This window comes from Bos javanicus, chromosome 15 (genome assembly GCF_032452875.1).
Source record: "Bos javanicus breed banteng chromosome 15, ARS-OSU_banteng_1.0, whole genome shotgun sequence".
In the NCBI taxonomy this organism is placed as follows: domain Eukaryota; kingdom Metazoa; phylum Chordata; class Mammalia; order Artiodactyla; family Bovidae; genus Bos; species Bos javanicus.
The window spans coordinates 29,017,067-29,034,448 of record NC_083882.1 but is presented as its reverse complement, the minus strand read 5'-3'; the positions used below and the strand labels follow the sequence as shown (position 1 = coordinate 29,034,448).

The 17,382-nt window shown below is 41.3% G+C and overlaps 1 protein-coding gene and 1 long non-coding RNA gene across 2 annotated transcripts; one reads left to right on the top strand and one right to left on the bottom strand.

Annotated features, from left to right (window-relative positions):
- Positions 1 to 5,333: 5,333 nt before the first annotated feature.
- MPZL2 (myelin protein zero like 2) lies at positions 5,334 to 16,848 on the top strand. Its single transcript, XM_061440457.1, has 6 exons — positions 5,334 to 5,859; positions 6,950 to 7,116; positions 7,575 to 7,785; positions 10,212 to 10,359; positions 13,225 to 13,299; positions 14,904 to 16,848. The coding sequence occupies exons 1-5, from the start codon at positions 5,802 to 5,804 to the stop codon at positions 13,286 to 13,288; spliced, it is 648 nt and encodes a 215-aa protein (XP_061296441.1). The 5' UTR covers positions 5,334 to 5,801; the 3' UTR covers positions 13,289 to 13,299; positions 14,904 to 16,848.
- Positions 7,575 to 10,225, bottom strand: LOC133261807 (uncharacterized). Its single transcript, XR_009741140.1, has 2 exons — positions 10,139 to 10,225; positions 7,575 to 7,928 (listed from the first exon to the last, which is right to left on the bottom strand). It is a non-coding gene; the product is annotated as an uncharacterized LOC133261807 (long non-coding RNA).
- Positions 16,849 to 17,382: the final 534 nt, after the last annotated feature.

Sequence of the window (17,382 nt, the reverse complement as noted above, 5' to 3'; positions counted from 1 at the left end):
CCTTTGACTGTGTGGATCACAATAAACTGTCGAAAATTCTGAGAGATGGGAATACCAGACCACCTGACCTGCCTCTTGAGAAATTTGTATGCAGGTCAGGAAGCAACAGTTAGAACTGGACATGGAACAATAGACTGGTTCCAAATAGGAAAAGGAATACATCAAGGCTGTATATTGTCACCCTGCTTATTTAACTTATATGCAGAGTACATCATGAGAAACGCTGGACTGGAAGAAACACAATTTGGAATCAAGATTGCCGGGAGAAATATCAATAACCTCAGATATGCAAATGACACCACCCTTATGGCAGAAAGTGAAGAGGAACTCAAAAGCCTCTTGATGAAAGTGAAAGAGGAGAGTGAAAAAGTTGGCTTAAAGCTCAACATTCATAAAACTAAGATCATGGCATCTGGTCCCGTCACTTCATGGGAAATAGATGGGGAAACAGTGGAAACAGTGTCAGACTTTATTTTTCTGGGCTCCAAAATCACTACAGATGGTGACTGCAGCCATGAAATTAAAAGACGCTTACTCCTTGGAAGGAAAGTTATGACCAACCTAGATAGCATATTCAAAAGCAGAGACATTACTTTGCCAACAAAGGTCCGTCTAGTCAAGGCTATGGTTTTTCCTGTGGTCATGTATGGGTGTGAGAGTTGGACTGTGAAGAAAGCTGAGCGCTGAAGAATTGATGCTTTTGAACTGTGGTGTTGGAGAAGACTTTTGAGAGTCCCTTGGACTGCAAGGGGATCCAACCAGTCCATCCTAAAGGACATCAGTCCCGAGTGTTCTTTGGAAGGACTGATATTGAAGCTGAAACTCCAGTACTTTGGCCACCTCATGCGAAGAGTTGACTCATTGGAAAAGACTCTGATGCTGGGAGGGATTGGGGGCAGGAGGAGAAGGGGACGACAGAGGATGAGATGGCTGGATGGCATCACTGACCTGATGGACATGAGTTTGAGTGAACTCTGGGAGTTGGTGATGGACAGGGAGGCCTGGCCTGCTGTGATTCATGGGGTTGCAAAGAGTCGGACATGACTGAGCGACTGAACTGAACTGAACTGATCTTTGAAAGAGTCTACCTGCAATGCAAGAGATGTGGGTTCGATCCTGGGATAGGGCAGAACCCCTGGAGAAGGAAATGGCACCCCACTACAGTATTCTTGTCTGGAGAATTCCAAGGAAAGAGGAGTCTGGCAGGCTACCATCCATGGAGTTGCAAAAAGTAGGACATGACTGAGCGGCTAAACACACACACACACACACACACTCATCTTTGCAACTAACACAGTGTTGCAAATTAACTATACTTGAATTTATTTTAATGGTTTTTTAAAAAGTGAGAAGGGAAAGCTTTGAGTCATCAACCAGCACATACTCTACCAACTGTCTCATAGTCTCCTGGCCTAGAAGCCACAATGAAAGCTAAACTTTTTACCTGTTTTCTGAAGACTCAGACTCCCAGCCTTCCCTAACCAACAATTCCAATCTACAGTTCCTTTTCCTTTTTTTTTTTTTTTTTAACTTTTTCTGGTTTAGAAGGTCTCCTGCCCGCAATGCAGAAGTCTGCCTGCAATGCAAGTGATGCGGGTTCAATCCTTAGGTCAGGAAGATCCCCTGGAGAAGGAATGGCAACCCACTCCAGTATTCTGGCCTGGGAAATCCCATGGACAGATGAGCCTGGCGGGCTACAGTCCATGGGGTTGCAAAGACACGACTTAGGGATTAAATGTATACAAACAATCCTGTGGATACCACATTCCACCCATCTGCTTCTCCTCTCTATTCATCCTTTCAGGGCTGGGTCAAAAGTCACAAAAACGGTGATTACTTGTTTACATCCACCCTCCACCTTCCAATCCTCTTCAGACTGATTCCTCCCTGCCCCAGCCCCAGGCAGAAATGTCTAATTCTACTTTGCATTTCTAGCCCAGCAACAAAGTAATAAAAAATTTCATAAAGCTTTTCTAGTAAGAAAGACATATGGACCAAAACTTTTGAGTAAATAAATACTTTATTTGAACCTCCCTAAGAGCTAAATTATATGTTTTCCTTGCTTCACAGAATGTTATTTTCATCTTGTAGTGAAAAAAAAATTTTTTTTTGCCTAGGATGCTAAGACAACAATTTTTACATATATTGATACGGGTCAATTAACCTTTTTGTCTTCTGAGCCCCCAGTGAGTTTTCTACTGACCAAAGCCTAGGTACCCACTAGAAATATTTTTAGGAGGGAATTCCATAGCAGTCCAGTGGCTAAGAGTGTGGCCTCCCAATGCAGGGGGCCTGAGTTTGACACCAGTTGGGGAACTAGATTCCACATGCCACAACAAAGACCCAGGTATCAGTTCAGTTCAGATCAGTCGCTCAGTCGTGTCCAACTCATTGAGACCCCATGAACCACAGCATGCCAGGCCTCCCTGTCCATCGCCAACTCCCAGAGTTCACCCAAACTCATGTCCATCGAGTCGGTGATGCCATCCAACCATCTCAGCCCAATGCCATCCAACCATCTCAGCCCAATGCCATCCAACCATCTCACCCTCTGTCGTCCCCTTCTCCTCCTGCCCTCAATCCCTCCCAGCATCAGGGTCTTTTCAAATGAGTCAGCTCTTTGCATCAGGTGGCCAAAGTATTGGAGTTTCAGCTTCAGCATCAGTCCTTCCAATGAACACCCAGGACTGATCTCCTTTAGGAGGGACTGGTTGGATCTCCTTGCAGTCCAAGGGACTCTCAAGAGTCTTCTCCAACACCACAGTTCAAAAGACCCAGGAATAGCCAAATGAATATATAAGTAAGTGAATTTGGAAAAAAAAAAGAAATATTTTTTAGGGAATGTGTAGGGGGAGGGATAGATGAGGTGCTTTCAAAACTGAGTATACCGTAAAATTTTAATGACAATCAGAATTTTTCTCTGGAAAAGTTTAAAGGGACACAGTGATGTCTCTGAAAACTTCACTTTTCTTCCTTTATAATTTTTTTTTTGGTTGCACTGGTCTTTGTTGCTGCATGTGGGCTTTCTCTAGCTGTGATGAGCGGGGGCTTCTCCTTGCAGTGATGCTCCTCTTGTGCAGAGCACAGGCTCTGGAGTGTGGGCTCAGTAGTTGTGGCACATGGACTTAGTTGCTCCGTGGCATGTGGAATCTTCCAGGATCAGGAGTTGAACCCGTGTCCCCTGCATTGGCAGGCGGACACCTATCCACTGGGCCACCAGGGGAGTCCATTTCTCTTCCTTTCAATCTCCAGAAGTCCTCTTCTTTTTCTCTCACTTGCCCAGATACAAACTGTAACTAAGGCCTCACCCAGGTGCCTCCACTTCTGATCAGAGTCCTGCTGAACGGCACCCTGGGGACTCTTAGGGACAGGCCTCCTTTTTCTTTAGTGTTTTCTCTACTTAGCAAGTCCAGCCCTTGGCCTCTCCCCTCCCAACCCAGGGAGGGGAACCGGGTGACTCTGCTGTTAACTGGAAGGAATTGGGCGTTGTTGGGCACACCGCCAGGAACTTGAACTCTGCTGAGGAGGAATGGGCTCTGGGCAGTGGCTAACTCCCAGAGCAGTGCTGTCTGCCTGCTCTCAGGGCGCCTGGCTACCTAGGGCAGGGTGGGGAGGAAGTCTTCCCTCCTGACGACAGTTTGTTCAGCTCTTCCTGCCCTGATTCCTCTCCTGCTGCTGTTTGCTGCATCCCCTGAGCCCTATGATAACTCTACCTCTCACCAAAAATTTGCAGTTTGTGGTAGACTTCAAAACTTTAGGCTTCTCCTCTCCTTCGTTTAGAGCTGCACTGCCCTGCAAGATGAAAGCCAGCTGAGGCTCAAGTTTCCTTAACTGCTTTTCTTTCTGGCTCCTGGAGCTGAACCTCTTGGACCTGCATGCCAGAAAGGCTCTTTTATTCTATCACTGTTTAAAATGTTTCCCCAGCATTCTGATTTGAGGTTGACTGCTGACTGTGTGTGTGTGATTTGACCTAGAGGCTGACAAAGGAGCCAAACATCCTGTGTTCAGGAACACTCTTCCCAAGACACTCAGGCTGGGATACCACGCCTCTTCATGTGTGGAGCCCCTGATTTCTCAGTTCTGATGGGGGCTATTTTGGTTGTTGTTAACTTTTTTTTTATGACACATCTTTCTCCTGCTGCTTTTCTCTCTTTTGCTTTTTTCTTCTGTAACCTGCCTCTTTCGGTGGAATTTTCTCTTTGCTTCCCTCTTTATGCTGTTTAATTTTTTCTAGTCAGCTTGCCCCTTCCTCTCGGTCCTAGAAACTTCTTTGTTCTGCGGTTTCACTGGGAGATTTTATGAATCACTTAAGAGTTTCTAGATCGCTAATCCAGGGATAGCAATTCATTTCTTCCGTTCTGGGTTGGATTACTGGTCAAACCTGCTTCTTTTTGGCCGTGCCACGCGGATTGTGGGATCTTAGTTCCCCACTCAGGGATTAAACCCTGGACCTAGGGGAGTAAGAGATTACTTCTTAATTGCATGGGTAACTTTCATCCTCCTTCTACTGAGTTTCCATACAGCTTCACTAATTTGTAACAATTACCCCTCATCCTTACAGACAAGGAGACACCTTGTCTCACTTCAAATCTTCAGCTCTTCAGATTTCTCAGACAGTTGACTGCCCCCAAAATGGCAAATAAAACCTGAAGTACAAAAAAATTATTAGGAAAAGCTTTTCTTGAGGATCCTCTGTCTGATGGCTCACATGAGCTATGATTTTTGTGGAAAGAGCACTAGACTAGGGCAAAAAAGAGAACTCCCCTGGCAGTCGAGTGGTTAACAGGCATACACTTCCACTGCAGGGGGGCATGGGTTCGATCCCTGGGGAACTAAGATCTCACATGCTGTGTGGCCAAAAAAAAAAAAAGTAAAAAAAAGTTCCAGTTCTGCTACCTATTGGGTGTGCAAATAAATCACCTCTGGGTTTTTAGTGTCTGTCTTCACTGGTGAAATGGGAACACTTTTCAGGGAAGTGTCGTGTCAATAAAAGCGCTTTGCAAAGTGTCTTGAGATACCACACGATTCCTCTTTACATCCTTCAAACATAAAGGGTCATTAAAGTCTGAGATTTATTTTGGTCAGTCTGTTTTAGACGGGGGTGGGGTGGAGGGGGAAGAGGGTTTTCAGGGGAAATCTACCAGCTAGAAAAAGCGCAGGGATCCTTGTGGTAACATTTGGTTAAAATCAAGTATACAAACTCTAGGACTTTTTGAATACAGAGGGTCCTAAGGAATTCTGATTATTTTGGAGGTGGTAATCCAGTTCAGGCTACTGTGGCCTGAGGGCAGTGCTTTGATAAGTGAAATCACTGCAGGTAAGTTCAACATTCACTTCTTAGGCAAGCTTAAAACCTGGCCCACACGCACACATTTAAAAAAAAATAAAATGTGTGCGTGTGGGCCAGACCCAGCAGTCTGGGACCTTTCAGACAGGCACCACCTCCTCTGGCTGTTTCTGAGGCCATCCAGAGGCCAGGGTCCAGATGAGCTGAAAAGACAGATCTGCAGCGTCTGGGACTTTGTGTAGACGTGCCTGTAGCGCGGAGGGTGGAAGGGAGGCAAGGAAGGAGGGGAGGAGGGTGTTGGGAGCTGAAGCCCCACCTTTCATTCCAGCAAAGTGCACCGGCAGAGCAGGAATGACTCACAGGCACGGGTGCTCAGGTTCCCACAGGTGAGGCGACAGACTCCTTTCTCCGGAAAAACGCCGAGGCGCTCTCTCCGCCAGGAGTGGCCTTGGCAGGGTGCTGGCGCTCTTGGTCTGCCCGGTCTGGTCTCTGGGGCCAGGGCTGGGTTTCCCTCATGTATGGCAAGAGCCCTACGCGTGCTGTGCTTTTTCTCCTTGGCTTACAGCTCACAGGTAAGAGCTCACGAGCTTCTCTGAGCATTTCCTCCACTGCCTATCCTATAAAGTTAGCTCATTGTCCCAGAAGTTGCGAGTCTTTTACTGGAGCCTGAGCCACAGTTATATTTTGCTTTAGTGTTGACTTTAATGAAACTGAAGTGGGGGTTGTTTTGGGGGAACTGCATTTGGAAAAACAGGTTTAGGTGCGTTCTGGTTGCCAGTGATTGGGGCACAGAGAGGGTTTTCTAATCTCAGATTACACTCCATTTTTTGGTGGCTGCTCTCCACCTCCCACTACAGGCAGAACCCGGCTCTTGGATTTCTGTGTGTGGGTCTTGTCAGACTCTGGACAGCACTGGGAAAGCGGAGATGGTTAAGGAGAGAGACCCACTGTGGCTTGCTAACTGCCCCAACATGCACATACTAAATGTAAACATCATGCTAAAAAAACGCTACATGGTATAAAGGTTCCAGCCGTACAAGCAAGCTAAACTGTCTGGGGCTGATTAATTCCGTTTTTTTTCCAGAAGACTAGGAATAGTAGGAAATTCACTTAACAAGGACCCTTTCTGGAAAACTTACTGCTAGGGGACCATTAAACATATAACGTATTATGGTTAATCTGAACAGAGGTCTAATTCATGTTCTGATTAGTTTTAATTTTTTTTGTTTCTGCCTTCAATCTTATTTGCCAATGTTTATAGTTTGTTAGAGCAGTTTTGAAGTGTGTACCATGAGGCTAGGGTATCGTGTTTTAGACAAAGTGTGACTGCTAAGTAAAGTTTACTGTGTGCTATTTTTAGTTGTTAAAGGAATGGGAGGGTCAAGGTTACATGTAGGTAGGAATACGTGGTGGGTGAAGCTGAGTTTGAGTGAGAGCTGGGGCATCTCACATCTGTTGGATGCCCTGCTGCTGCTGCTGCTAAGTCGCTTCAGTTGTGTCCGACTCTGTGTGACCCCATAGACAGCAGCCCACCAGGCCCCGCCGTCCCTGGGATTCTCCAGGCAAGAACACCCTACTCAGACCTTTATTTTGGTAGTGTCAGCAGAAATTCTCTTAAGACACATCTCCTGTTAACCCTTCATTGCCTTTTTTCCATTGCAGCTCTTTGGCCAACAGCAGCTGTGGAAATTTACACTCCCCGCGTGCTGGAGGCTGTCAATGGGACAGATGTTCGGTTAAAATGCACTTTCTCCAGCTTTGCCCCAGTGGGTGATGCTCTCACGGTGACCTGGAATTTCCGTCCTCGAGATGGGGGCCCTGAGCAGTTTGTAAGTTTGGGGCCCTTGATTAGAAAAATAAGCCAGTCCATTTCTCCTGGCCCTTTTGTATTTTTCTTGGCCATAAGCACAGGGTACAGCTGGGGAACGATTCTTGGCACAGAGACAGAACTGAGAGGCTGGTGGAGGGGAAAGCAAGAGGTTGTTGCAGGAGAGCTGCAGACCGGACAGTCAGGCTTGCTGGTGCTTCTCTTTTGAAGATTTTTTTTGATGTGGACCATTTAAAAAGTCTTTATTGGATGTGCTCCAATACTGTTTCTGCCTTATTGTTTTGGTATTTTGGCCACGAGGCACATGGGAACAAGGGATCAAACCCACACCCCGTGCACTGGAAGGTGAAGTCTCAACCCCTGGGCTGCCGGGGATGCCCCGGTGTCTCTTGTCTGCTCCTGCTGTCCGTCTCCCTGCCCAGGCGCCGAGTAACACCTCTGGTCGTGGCTCCTCTCTAGGTTTTCTACTACCATGTGGATCCCTTCAAGCCCATGAGTGGGCGCTTCAAGGACCGAGTGGCCTGGGATGGGAACCCCGAGCGGTATGACGTCTCCATCCTCCTCTGGAAGCTGCAGTTTGATGACAACGGGACATACACCTGTCAGGTGAAGAACCCGCCTGACGTTGATGGGCTGATTGGGGAGATCCAGCTCAGCGTCGTGCAGACCGGTAGGTGATGCAGAGACAAGTTGTTTTTGGAAAGTATGAGAGCTTGTAGAAAATAGAGGGGCAAAGTTTTGTGATGGCTGAAAGAGTAAGAGAGGAGGACCAACTCTTTGGATCTGGAGATTGCAGAGGAAGAGTGAAGAGTCCTGGGGTAAAAAGAGAAGGGCTTTGTTTGGCTGTGGAAAGAAACAGAAAATAAGGCAAAGGGACCTAGGGAATCGGTTACAAAAATGGCATTGAGATCGTGAAAGGGAGAGGAAGCAATGCTCTGATAAAAGGCTAACAATAAGTCCATTCATCCACTCACTTAGTCACAAGATACTATTGAGTACCTACTCACTGTCTAAAGTGCTTGACATGTACCATCTCATTTAATTCTCACACTCACTGTTGGAAGTAGCTACCAATAATGGTAGCTATTGTTTATCGAGCCCTTCCCGCATGCAAGGAGATTTATGTAACGCATCTAATCTTTGTTGTTGTTCAGTGCTAAGTCATGTCCAACTCTTTGCGACCCCATGGACTGCAGTGACCCCATGTATTGCAGCGTGCCAGGCTTCCCTGTCCTTCACCATCTCCCAGGGTTTGCTCAAGCTCATGTCCGTTGAGTTGGCGATGCCGTCCAGCCACAGCATCCTCGGTCTAATCTTTACACACATCAATCCACTGTGCTCTTAGTGCTCCCCTCCCCCCATCTTACTAATGAGGAAACCAATGCTCATACAGGTTAAGTCACTTGTCCAAAGTCATGGAGCAGATAAATGGAGTCACTCAGAACTCAGACCCAAGCATCTCTATCTCCAAAACTGTGCTCCATCTAATGCACTATATTGCCTGCAGGCCTAGAAAGGACAACCTAGAAAACTGCCAGATAACAAAAAGTAAAGACCACAAAACTTAACAGTTGTAAATTTGGGTCTGAGTCACTGCTACAGTTTATCAGCTGTAAATAAATTTTTTTCTTCTGTAAAGTGAGAATAATAGAGCTAAGATTATGATGAGGATAAAATGACATAATAAAAGTAAAAATCCCCAAAGTCTAAATTGTACTGAAAATTATAATAGCTAACATATATTGAAAATATTATGTGCAGGCACAGCGTGGAACAATTTACATAAGCAATTTTATTTTTTTATAAGAACTCAAGAAATGAGTATTGTTATCTCTATACATTGAAGAAACTGAGGCTCAAAGAAGTTAACTACCCAAGTCACATAGGAGCTGGTATTTTAACCTAGCTGTCATTGGTGTATTCTCTTAACCAATACGTTACTATCCAAAACATAAAAGCCCATAAAATGGTATGAAATCCTTTTAGTCCTAGCATCATCCTTCAAGGCCCTATCAACAGAGAGCTGTGTGACTTTGGAGAAGTCATTTGAGTTTTGAAAGAAGTAATGTAATGTCTTTGGATCTCAGTTTCTTCTTTGCAAAATGAACAGGTAGATAAGAACCCACGGGTCTTAAACATACTGGGATGACTCCTCTGAGGACCTAATGAAAGCCTAACCCCTAACCCCTGTTTACCTTAAACAAGGCACACAATCTGACATGGATTTCGTGGGTTTGTTCTCCTTCACCCCACCTTCCCTGCCCTCTTCCTTTACAGACTTGAGGCTGGGGAACCCCTGGGCTAGATATTCGCTAATGTCCTTTCTAGCTCTAGGTTTTTTGAAATTTAAATCAGAAATCAAGCTCAAAATCAAGAGACCCAGACCTCACAGTCTCTAACCTTGTTTAGGGACCCTTCCCTCTGGGTTCTTTCTTACCTCATTGATCCACTAGAGTACAGTTACTTGCCTTTCTTTCCTGTGGGCATCAGTTCCTTGAAGGTAATGTCTTTTCTGGCTTTGTATTTCCACCAAAGTGCTAGGACATAATAAACTCTTAATAAACCTGAATAAATGACTGACTGAATGACAGAGGTGAGAAGGATTCAGGGAGAAATAAACACTCGATTTGATTAGGTCAGCAATAACCTTACCCCATTAGCTAGGTTACCTGCCCCAGTGATTCCCAAATTTTTTGCATGCAACAGAATCACCTGGAGGACAAGTTAGAACACGTTGCTGGGCCCCACCTGTAATTGGGTAGATCTGGGGTGGGGCCTGATGGAACTTGCCTTTTGAAGTTCTCAAGTCATTCTGTAGCTGCTTCTCAAGTCATTCTGTAGCTGCTTCTCCTAGGACCATAGTTTGAGAACCACTAAAGTAGTCTGTGGGAGAAGGCAATGGCACCCCACTCCAGTACTCTTGCCTGGAAAATCCCGTAGTGTGTATGGCTTTCCTATTGCTACCAGAGTTTACACAGTTAATATAGTAGAAAGGAATATTTCATTTAAGGATGAAAACACACCCCTATTATATCTTTAGATTTCATCACAGTCCTCCTCTTTTCAGAATCCCAACTTGATCTTTTCTCCTTACAGTACGCTTCTCTGAGATCCACTTCCTGGCTCTGGCCATTGGCTCCGCCTGTGCACTGATGGTCATAATAGTAATTGTGGTGGTCCTCTTCCAGCATTTCCGGAAAAAGCGACGGGCTGAAAGAGCGCATAGAGTGGTGGAGATAAAATCGTAAGGCTGGGCAGTTCTGGAGAAGTCTTCTTCGAACACTGTTTTATGGCAACTCTTGGTATTTTATAGCGGGGCTAAATCATTCTTGAACACATGTCCTTTCTTTTGGGTAAATCTCATACAGAATTCAAATTCACAGGATGGATAAATAAGGGTGTGAATTAGTAACTTTAGCTTTTTCTGTATCAAAATACAGTTGATTTACACTGCTGTATTAGTTTCAGGTTTACAATCAGATCAGATCAGTTCAGTCGCTCAGTCGTGTCCGACTCTTTGCGACCCCATGAATCGCAGCACACCAGGCCTTCCTGTCCATCACCAACTCCTGGAGTTCACTGAGACTCACGTCCATCGAGTCAGGTGTACAATAAAGTGATTCAATTATTTACATACACACACACACATATATATATATATTCTTTTTCAGGCTCAATTCCCTTATAGGTTATTACAAAATATCGAGTATATTTCCCTTTGCTATACAGTAGGTCCTTGTTGGTTCACTATTTTATGTATTATAGTGTGTATATGTTAGTTCCAAACTCCTAATTTACCCCTCCCCCACCCTTTCACCCTTGGTAGCTGTAAGTTTGTTTCCTCTGGGGTGTTTAGTTTCTTAATGTTAGGGATGATTTCATCATAGTCTTTCTTTACTATGTAGGATTTGATATACAAAAATTTGCTTATGTAAAGCTTTTCTAGGATATTCCTTCCTTTGAATGTAAAGCATACATTTCTAAGAACCACTGGGCTGTCAGCAGGGCCTCTGAATCAGTGCCTAGGAAAATCAGCCATGCTGATGTAAGGTACACTATATATATATATATATATTTTTTAGATAAAATTTACATATAATAAAATTCATTATTTAATGTTCACAAAGTTGTGTAACCATTACCGCTAATTCCAGAACATTTTCATCACCTCCAAAAGAAATTCCATACCTTTTAGCTATCACTCCCTATCTTCCTCTCCCACCCTGCCCCTGACAGCTACTAATCAATCTGCTTTCTGTCTGTATGGATTTGCCTGTTCTGGACATTTCATGTAAAGAGAATCATATAACATGTGACCTTTTTAAAAAAATTATATTTTTTTAATTTGAAAAAATTTTTATTTATTATTTAAAAAAATGTGACCTTTTATGTCTGGCTTCATTGACTTAGTATAATGCTTTCAAGGTTAAACCATGTTATAGTATGTCATTCCTTTTTGTGGCTGCATTACATTCCATCATATACATATACCACATTTTAAAAAAGTATTTATTTTTTAATTTACTTGGCTGCATCAGGTATTAGTTGTGGCACATAGGAACTTTCCTCACAGCATGAAAGGCTTCTCTAGTTGGAGGGCACATAGGCTTAGTTGCCCCAGGGCATGGGGCATCTTAGTTCCCCAACCAGAACCCACATCCCCTTCATTGGAAGGAAAATTCTTAACCACTGAGCCACTAGGTTAGTCCCCACATTTTGTTATTTGATTCAATTGACGGACATTTAAAATTTCCCCACTTTTTGACTATTAGGATTAATGCTACTATGAATATTCATCTACAAGTTTCTGTGTAGGCATGTTTTCCAATTTTCTGGAGTATATAAATAGGAGTGGAATTACTGGGATGTATAGTAACTCTACATTACCTTCTTAAGGAATTGCTGGACTGTTTTCCAAAACAGCCGCACCTTTTCATATTCCCACCAGCAACGTATGAGGGGTCCAGTTTGTCTGCATCCTCAACACCACTTGTATTGTCTGTCCTTTTGATTACAGCCATCTAAGTGTGTGTGAAGTGGTATCTCATTAAGGTTTTGATTTGTATTTTTCTAACGACTAATGATGCTGGGCATCTTTCCATGTGTTTATTGGCTATTTTAATGTCTAATTTGGAAAGATATTACTCAAATATGTTAAATATTTGAATTTTTGAATATGTGAAACCATTTCCAAGTTAGGGTATTTGTCTTTTTTTTTTTTTTTTAAGGTCCTTATATATTTTGGAGTATACAAAAGCACCTTATTAGATAAAGGATTTGCAATTATTTTCTCTCACTCTGTGGGTTGCCTTTCCATTATTGTGACTGATGTCCTTTGCAGCACAAAAGTTTTAAATTGTGAAGAATTCCAGTTTATCTTTTTTCTTTTGTAGCTTGTGTTGGTGTCATACTAAGAAACCATGGTTTAATCCAAGGTCAAAAAGATTTATGCCTGTTTTCTTCTAAGAGTTTTACAGTTCAGTTCTTACATTTAGGCCTTTGATTCTTTTATTATTATTTTTTGATTCATTTTCAATTAATTCTTATATATGGTGTGAAGGAGGAGTCCAAATTCATTCTCTCACAGTTGTAATTTTTTTCAGCTGTCCCAGCATCATTTGTTTCTTTCCCTCAAGAAATATTTACTATAGTAAACAGAACTGATTTTTAAGGAGCTTAATGAATCCAACTCTGAGCTGATTTGAATAGAATACAATTGATAAACATTTCTAGATCAGTCTTTTTTTGCCTTTGTTTTGGTTTTAATTTTATGCTTTTTTCTTTTTTGAATAAGAAGTAGAATTAGAAGTACAATACTAATGCTAAAGTATCTGTTTTAAATACCTGGAGTTCCCAAGTGATAACTTCCCTCTAGCAATATTCTGAAAAGTGTCTAAATCCACATACCCAGGGTCATGTGGAGGCATGGGTATTATTAGTTAGACAGTACTAGTGGTTTAGTGCTCTGTAAGCGTGATCTACTCCCAGGTACATATAGTTCTTACACAAATTTGGGGGAATATATCTAACCTGAAACTTTGTATACAGATTTGCCTCCCTTGTTCCTTGTCTTGTTCTATTGACATTGGTTTCTGCTTCTATGTTACAGAAAAGAAGAAGAAAAGCTCAACCAGGAAAAAAAGGCTTCTGTTTCTTTAGAATACACAGACTAACAGTCAACATGGTAAGTTTCACAATTGGGTTGATTTCTTTCCTTAGCTTACTTGCACGTCTCATCTCTACTGTAGATCTCCTAGATGATATGATTGTTCGGTGTTTCCTGTATGAAATGAGAGGAGCTGGGCAGAGAGATAAGTCTTTTCTTGTGTTATGGATGGCTTCTCCTTTGAGTGTGTTTTGTGCAAAGGACTAGAAAGTTAGAACCCCCTATCATTAAAGCTGAGAATTCTATGATTATTTGAAACTTTGGGGTTATATTTACCACTTCCAAGAATAATAAATTAACTTGCAATATGTAAGTAAATTTTTTTAAATGAAAGAATTAATATTTGCTCTTTTCTTTTCTTGTAAACTAATCATGGCAGTTCAGAGAGTGACTCAATAGATATGCTTGACATTTTGACAAGAGAACTTTTGTATTCTTTGGAACTGATTTCAACTCCTCTCATTTAGTTTTTGGGACTATGAACCTAATTTTAGTGTGTGTAATTTTGTTTTTCCAGTTTTTAGGTTTATTAGGCTTAAAAGGTAGGTTGATTTATTTTAATACGATTATAATTTCTATTCCCTGAAGTCAGCCCACTATTATCATTTGCAAAAAGAGCCACAATTTTACAGCCTAAAGCTCCAGGGAAAGTTCACAAGAATTTATAAAAACTGTATGGAGAAAAATGATTCTATTGTAAACCTAGGAAAAAAATTTGGTATCACAGAAATTTTTACCAAGGGCTATTTTTAAAATCAAGCAGATTTTCTAAGTCAGGGGCATGGAAAATAAAGACAGAGGATGTTTAAGATTAAAAGAAATTTAAGGGAGTGATACAATCAAGTGCAGTGTATGACTTTTGACTGGATGGATACTAGTTTGAATGAACTAGTTGTAAAAAGAGTTGGGGGTACAATTGGGAAAGTCTTAATATGAAAAATGTCAATATGGATAATATTAGAGCATTATCATTAATTTTTATTAGGTATAATAAAGATATTGTGCTTACACAGGCAGACATACATATTTTAAAAATGCATATTGGAGTACTTGGGGGTAAAATGTCAGAAATTTGTTTTAAAAACTCTAGGCCCCCCCATATGTTATTTATAGCAGGTACAATTTATAGCTATACAATTAAGTGAGAGTGTATTCCACACACTGACTTCTTTGTTTTTCTGTATATTTGATTTTCTTTATTATAAAGGGGTTGGGGGGAGACAGAGAGAGAATGTATATATGTGAGTAAGCAGCTATGGATCATCCAAGGGTCTATGCGAGGCAGGGATTATGAATTAAGGACACTGACCCTGAGAACTATGTAATAAAGATCAGGAAATTTTTTTAAAAGTTAAATTAGGAGAGGACAAATATACTTAAGAATATTTTTCTTCACAATGGGAAATAGATCTAGTAATATAACTCGGTGGACGTGAGTCTCAGTGAACTTTGGGAGTTGGTGATGGACAGAGAGGCCTGGCGTGCTTCGATTCGTGGGGTCGCAAAGAGTCGGACAGACTGAGCGACTGATCTGATCTGAATATATATATATTCACGTCAGGTATTCCTATTGCACTCTTGCCAAATGCATTATCCATTTAAACTTCTGCTTTGTATTTCAGGAAGCTGAAGATTTCCCAGAACAAGAACCCTAAGATAAGCTGGAGTTAATGGAAGCTTTTCTTTGGCTTTTTCGGTTGTGACCTACCTTCCAACCAGTGCTGCAGTATATAACCACCTAGACCAGCAACGTTCCTCTGGAGCCAGCATAGGGCCCTTCTTGAGCAAATACCACCAGACTCACAAACAGCTCTGTTACTAAGGTTTTATTTAATTTCAGAGTGCAAATATTTTTCAAATGCTCACTAGGTTTTATATACTAAGAAGCTATATTTTTGCCCTTAAACACTCCTTGTGGATTATGATTTATATTCACATATACTGGCCTCAAATGAGATAAAAACCAAACTGTCTGTTATGTTTACTTTGATATATTAATTTCTTTAGAGCAGCGTTTTAGCTACTAAAGTTAACATGTTTATTCTTTCCTTCTCACATGCTTGATTAAAAGGTGAGCTAATTCTTTCAAGAGTTTTGATTAATTAACAGAAAATCCTAAATTCAAACTGCTAAAGAACAGTTTGATTTTTATGGCTCTCCTTAAGTATGAGACACATCTTATTTTATTGAATTTCTTTCAATACCCTAGATGGCAGGGTTTTGTTTTTGTTTGTTTTTGGCCAGTTGACCCAAGGTTTACAGTAGCACAAGCCAAAACCACAGAGTAAATAGGGAAGGTGATATAAATGCTAATAGATTGACAAATGCCACCTCAGGATGAAATGCTTGTTACTTTTTTTCTGTGCTCTGCTAAGTGATCTGCTAAGGTGAAATGCTTGTCACCTTTTTTCTGTGCTCTGATTTTTCACGAGCAGTGAATGACTGTTTAGATTACTGTATTCCCCACTTCCAATTCAATTATTTACAACAACACAGCAAAATCTATGCTCATTTGTAGACTGGAATCTTTAAGCAGTTAAATGGAAGGATTCTGAAGTAGTATATTACAATTTAAAAATTGAGGGCTAATGAAAAAAAATCAACCCTAAGTTGTGATAATTTTCTCTAGTGTTATACAAAGCTCTGAGAACTGGAAGAGATTACATTTTTTCTTTCTTTTATTTATTTTTTGTTTTAATACAGCTTGATACTTTGTTTTCACCAACTAGGCTGAGGATATTATTTCTTTTAACAAACTGGAATTTCAAAGCAGTTTATTTGTATTTAAAGATGATGAACTTTGATTTTTTCCCCCCAATACTAAAAAAAAAAAAAACCCACCCTGGTATAATTTACTTATGAACCTGAAATGCTTCTCATGCCTGTCTCATTTTGCTTTTTATGCTGTCTAAAAAAGTAGTTTCAGTACCCAGTTTTGAAACTAAAAATCAGATTTAAAGTCCATTATTACCTTTCATTCACATTTTCTTTTTTTCTTCTACATTCAACCTTTGAAAATATAGTAAGTGGATATTTCTTCAAACAGATGGCCTGGATAAAGAGTAACTGCTGCTGCTGCTAAGTCGCTTCAGTCGTGTCCGACTCTGTGCGACCCCATAGATGGCAGCCCACCAGGCTCCTGGTCCCTGGGATTCTCCAGGCAAGAACACTGGAGTGGGTTGCCATTTCCTTCTCCAATGCATGAAAGTGAAAAGTGAAAGTGAAGTCGCTCAGTCCTGTCTGACTCTTAGCGACCCCATGGACTGTAGCCTACCAGGCTCCTCTGTCCATGGGATTTTCCAGGCAAGAGTACTGGAGTGGGGTGCCATCGCCTTCTCCGATAAAGAGTAAAGAGATAGTTAAAAACTCATGGAAGCTGTTTCCAGCAAAACCTGTAGTTTCCGTGTCTTGATTAAATGCTCAAGGGTTAATACAGCCCCACTGTTCAGTGTCTTCTACTTAAAGAGAACTTTTGTATTGTAATTTATTTTTTATTGTGCCTTAAACACTATGTAAATAACCGTCAGTAATAAAGCATTACAATTAAATAATTTGCTTATACAAAAATCTAAAATTTTTACATAGCAGGTAACAGAAAACTGATGGGAATGTATTTTACCTCTATTGAAAATTTTTCTAAGGAGCAGCCTGGAAGTCAATAATAGAATTAGTTTCTACTGGGTAAATAAACCTATATGAATTTCCACAGAATTTTCACATTGCTTTGAATAACAGGATTGAGCACAACAAACTACTTAGTTTGGGGACTCTTTTGAAGGAACAGTATCATCTATTCCATCTGATACTCTTACATTACCTTCTTAATAGAGAAAACTACCAGCTTTCAAGTCTGGTAAAGAAATGCAAGTTGAAAAATGTGAAGTTATTAACTATTCCAAAAGCTGAAGCATATTTTCATTCCCTTGCTTTCATTAAACATGCGTAGATTCCAGGAGAATAGACTGACTAATAATTAAAGGAAGGTACCATCCCATTTCTTTTTCAGAAGAATCTGACACCGCCTCTTCATTGCACTTCAAGCACTGTGAAAACACTTTCTCACTTTTCCAACCAAAAGAAGCATAAGCCTCAGCTCCTTTT

Bases quoted from the DNA above. Each gene is read 5' to 3' on its own strand.
- MPZL2 (XM_061440457.1), top strand. From the start codon at position 5,802: ATGTATGGCAAGAGCCCTACGCGTGCTGTGCTTTTTCTCCTTGGCTTA. The intron at 5,860-6,949 runs GTAAGAGCTCAC...TTTCCATTGCAG, and splicing joins CCTTGGCTTACAGCTCACAG to CTCTTTGGCCAACAGCAGCT. The intron at 10,360-13,224 runs GTAAGGCTGGGC...TCTATGTTACAG, and splicing joins AGAGTGGTGGAGATAAAATC to AAAAGAAGAAGAAAAGCTCA.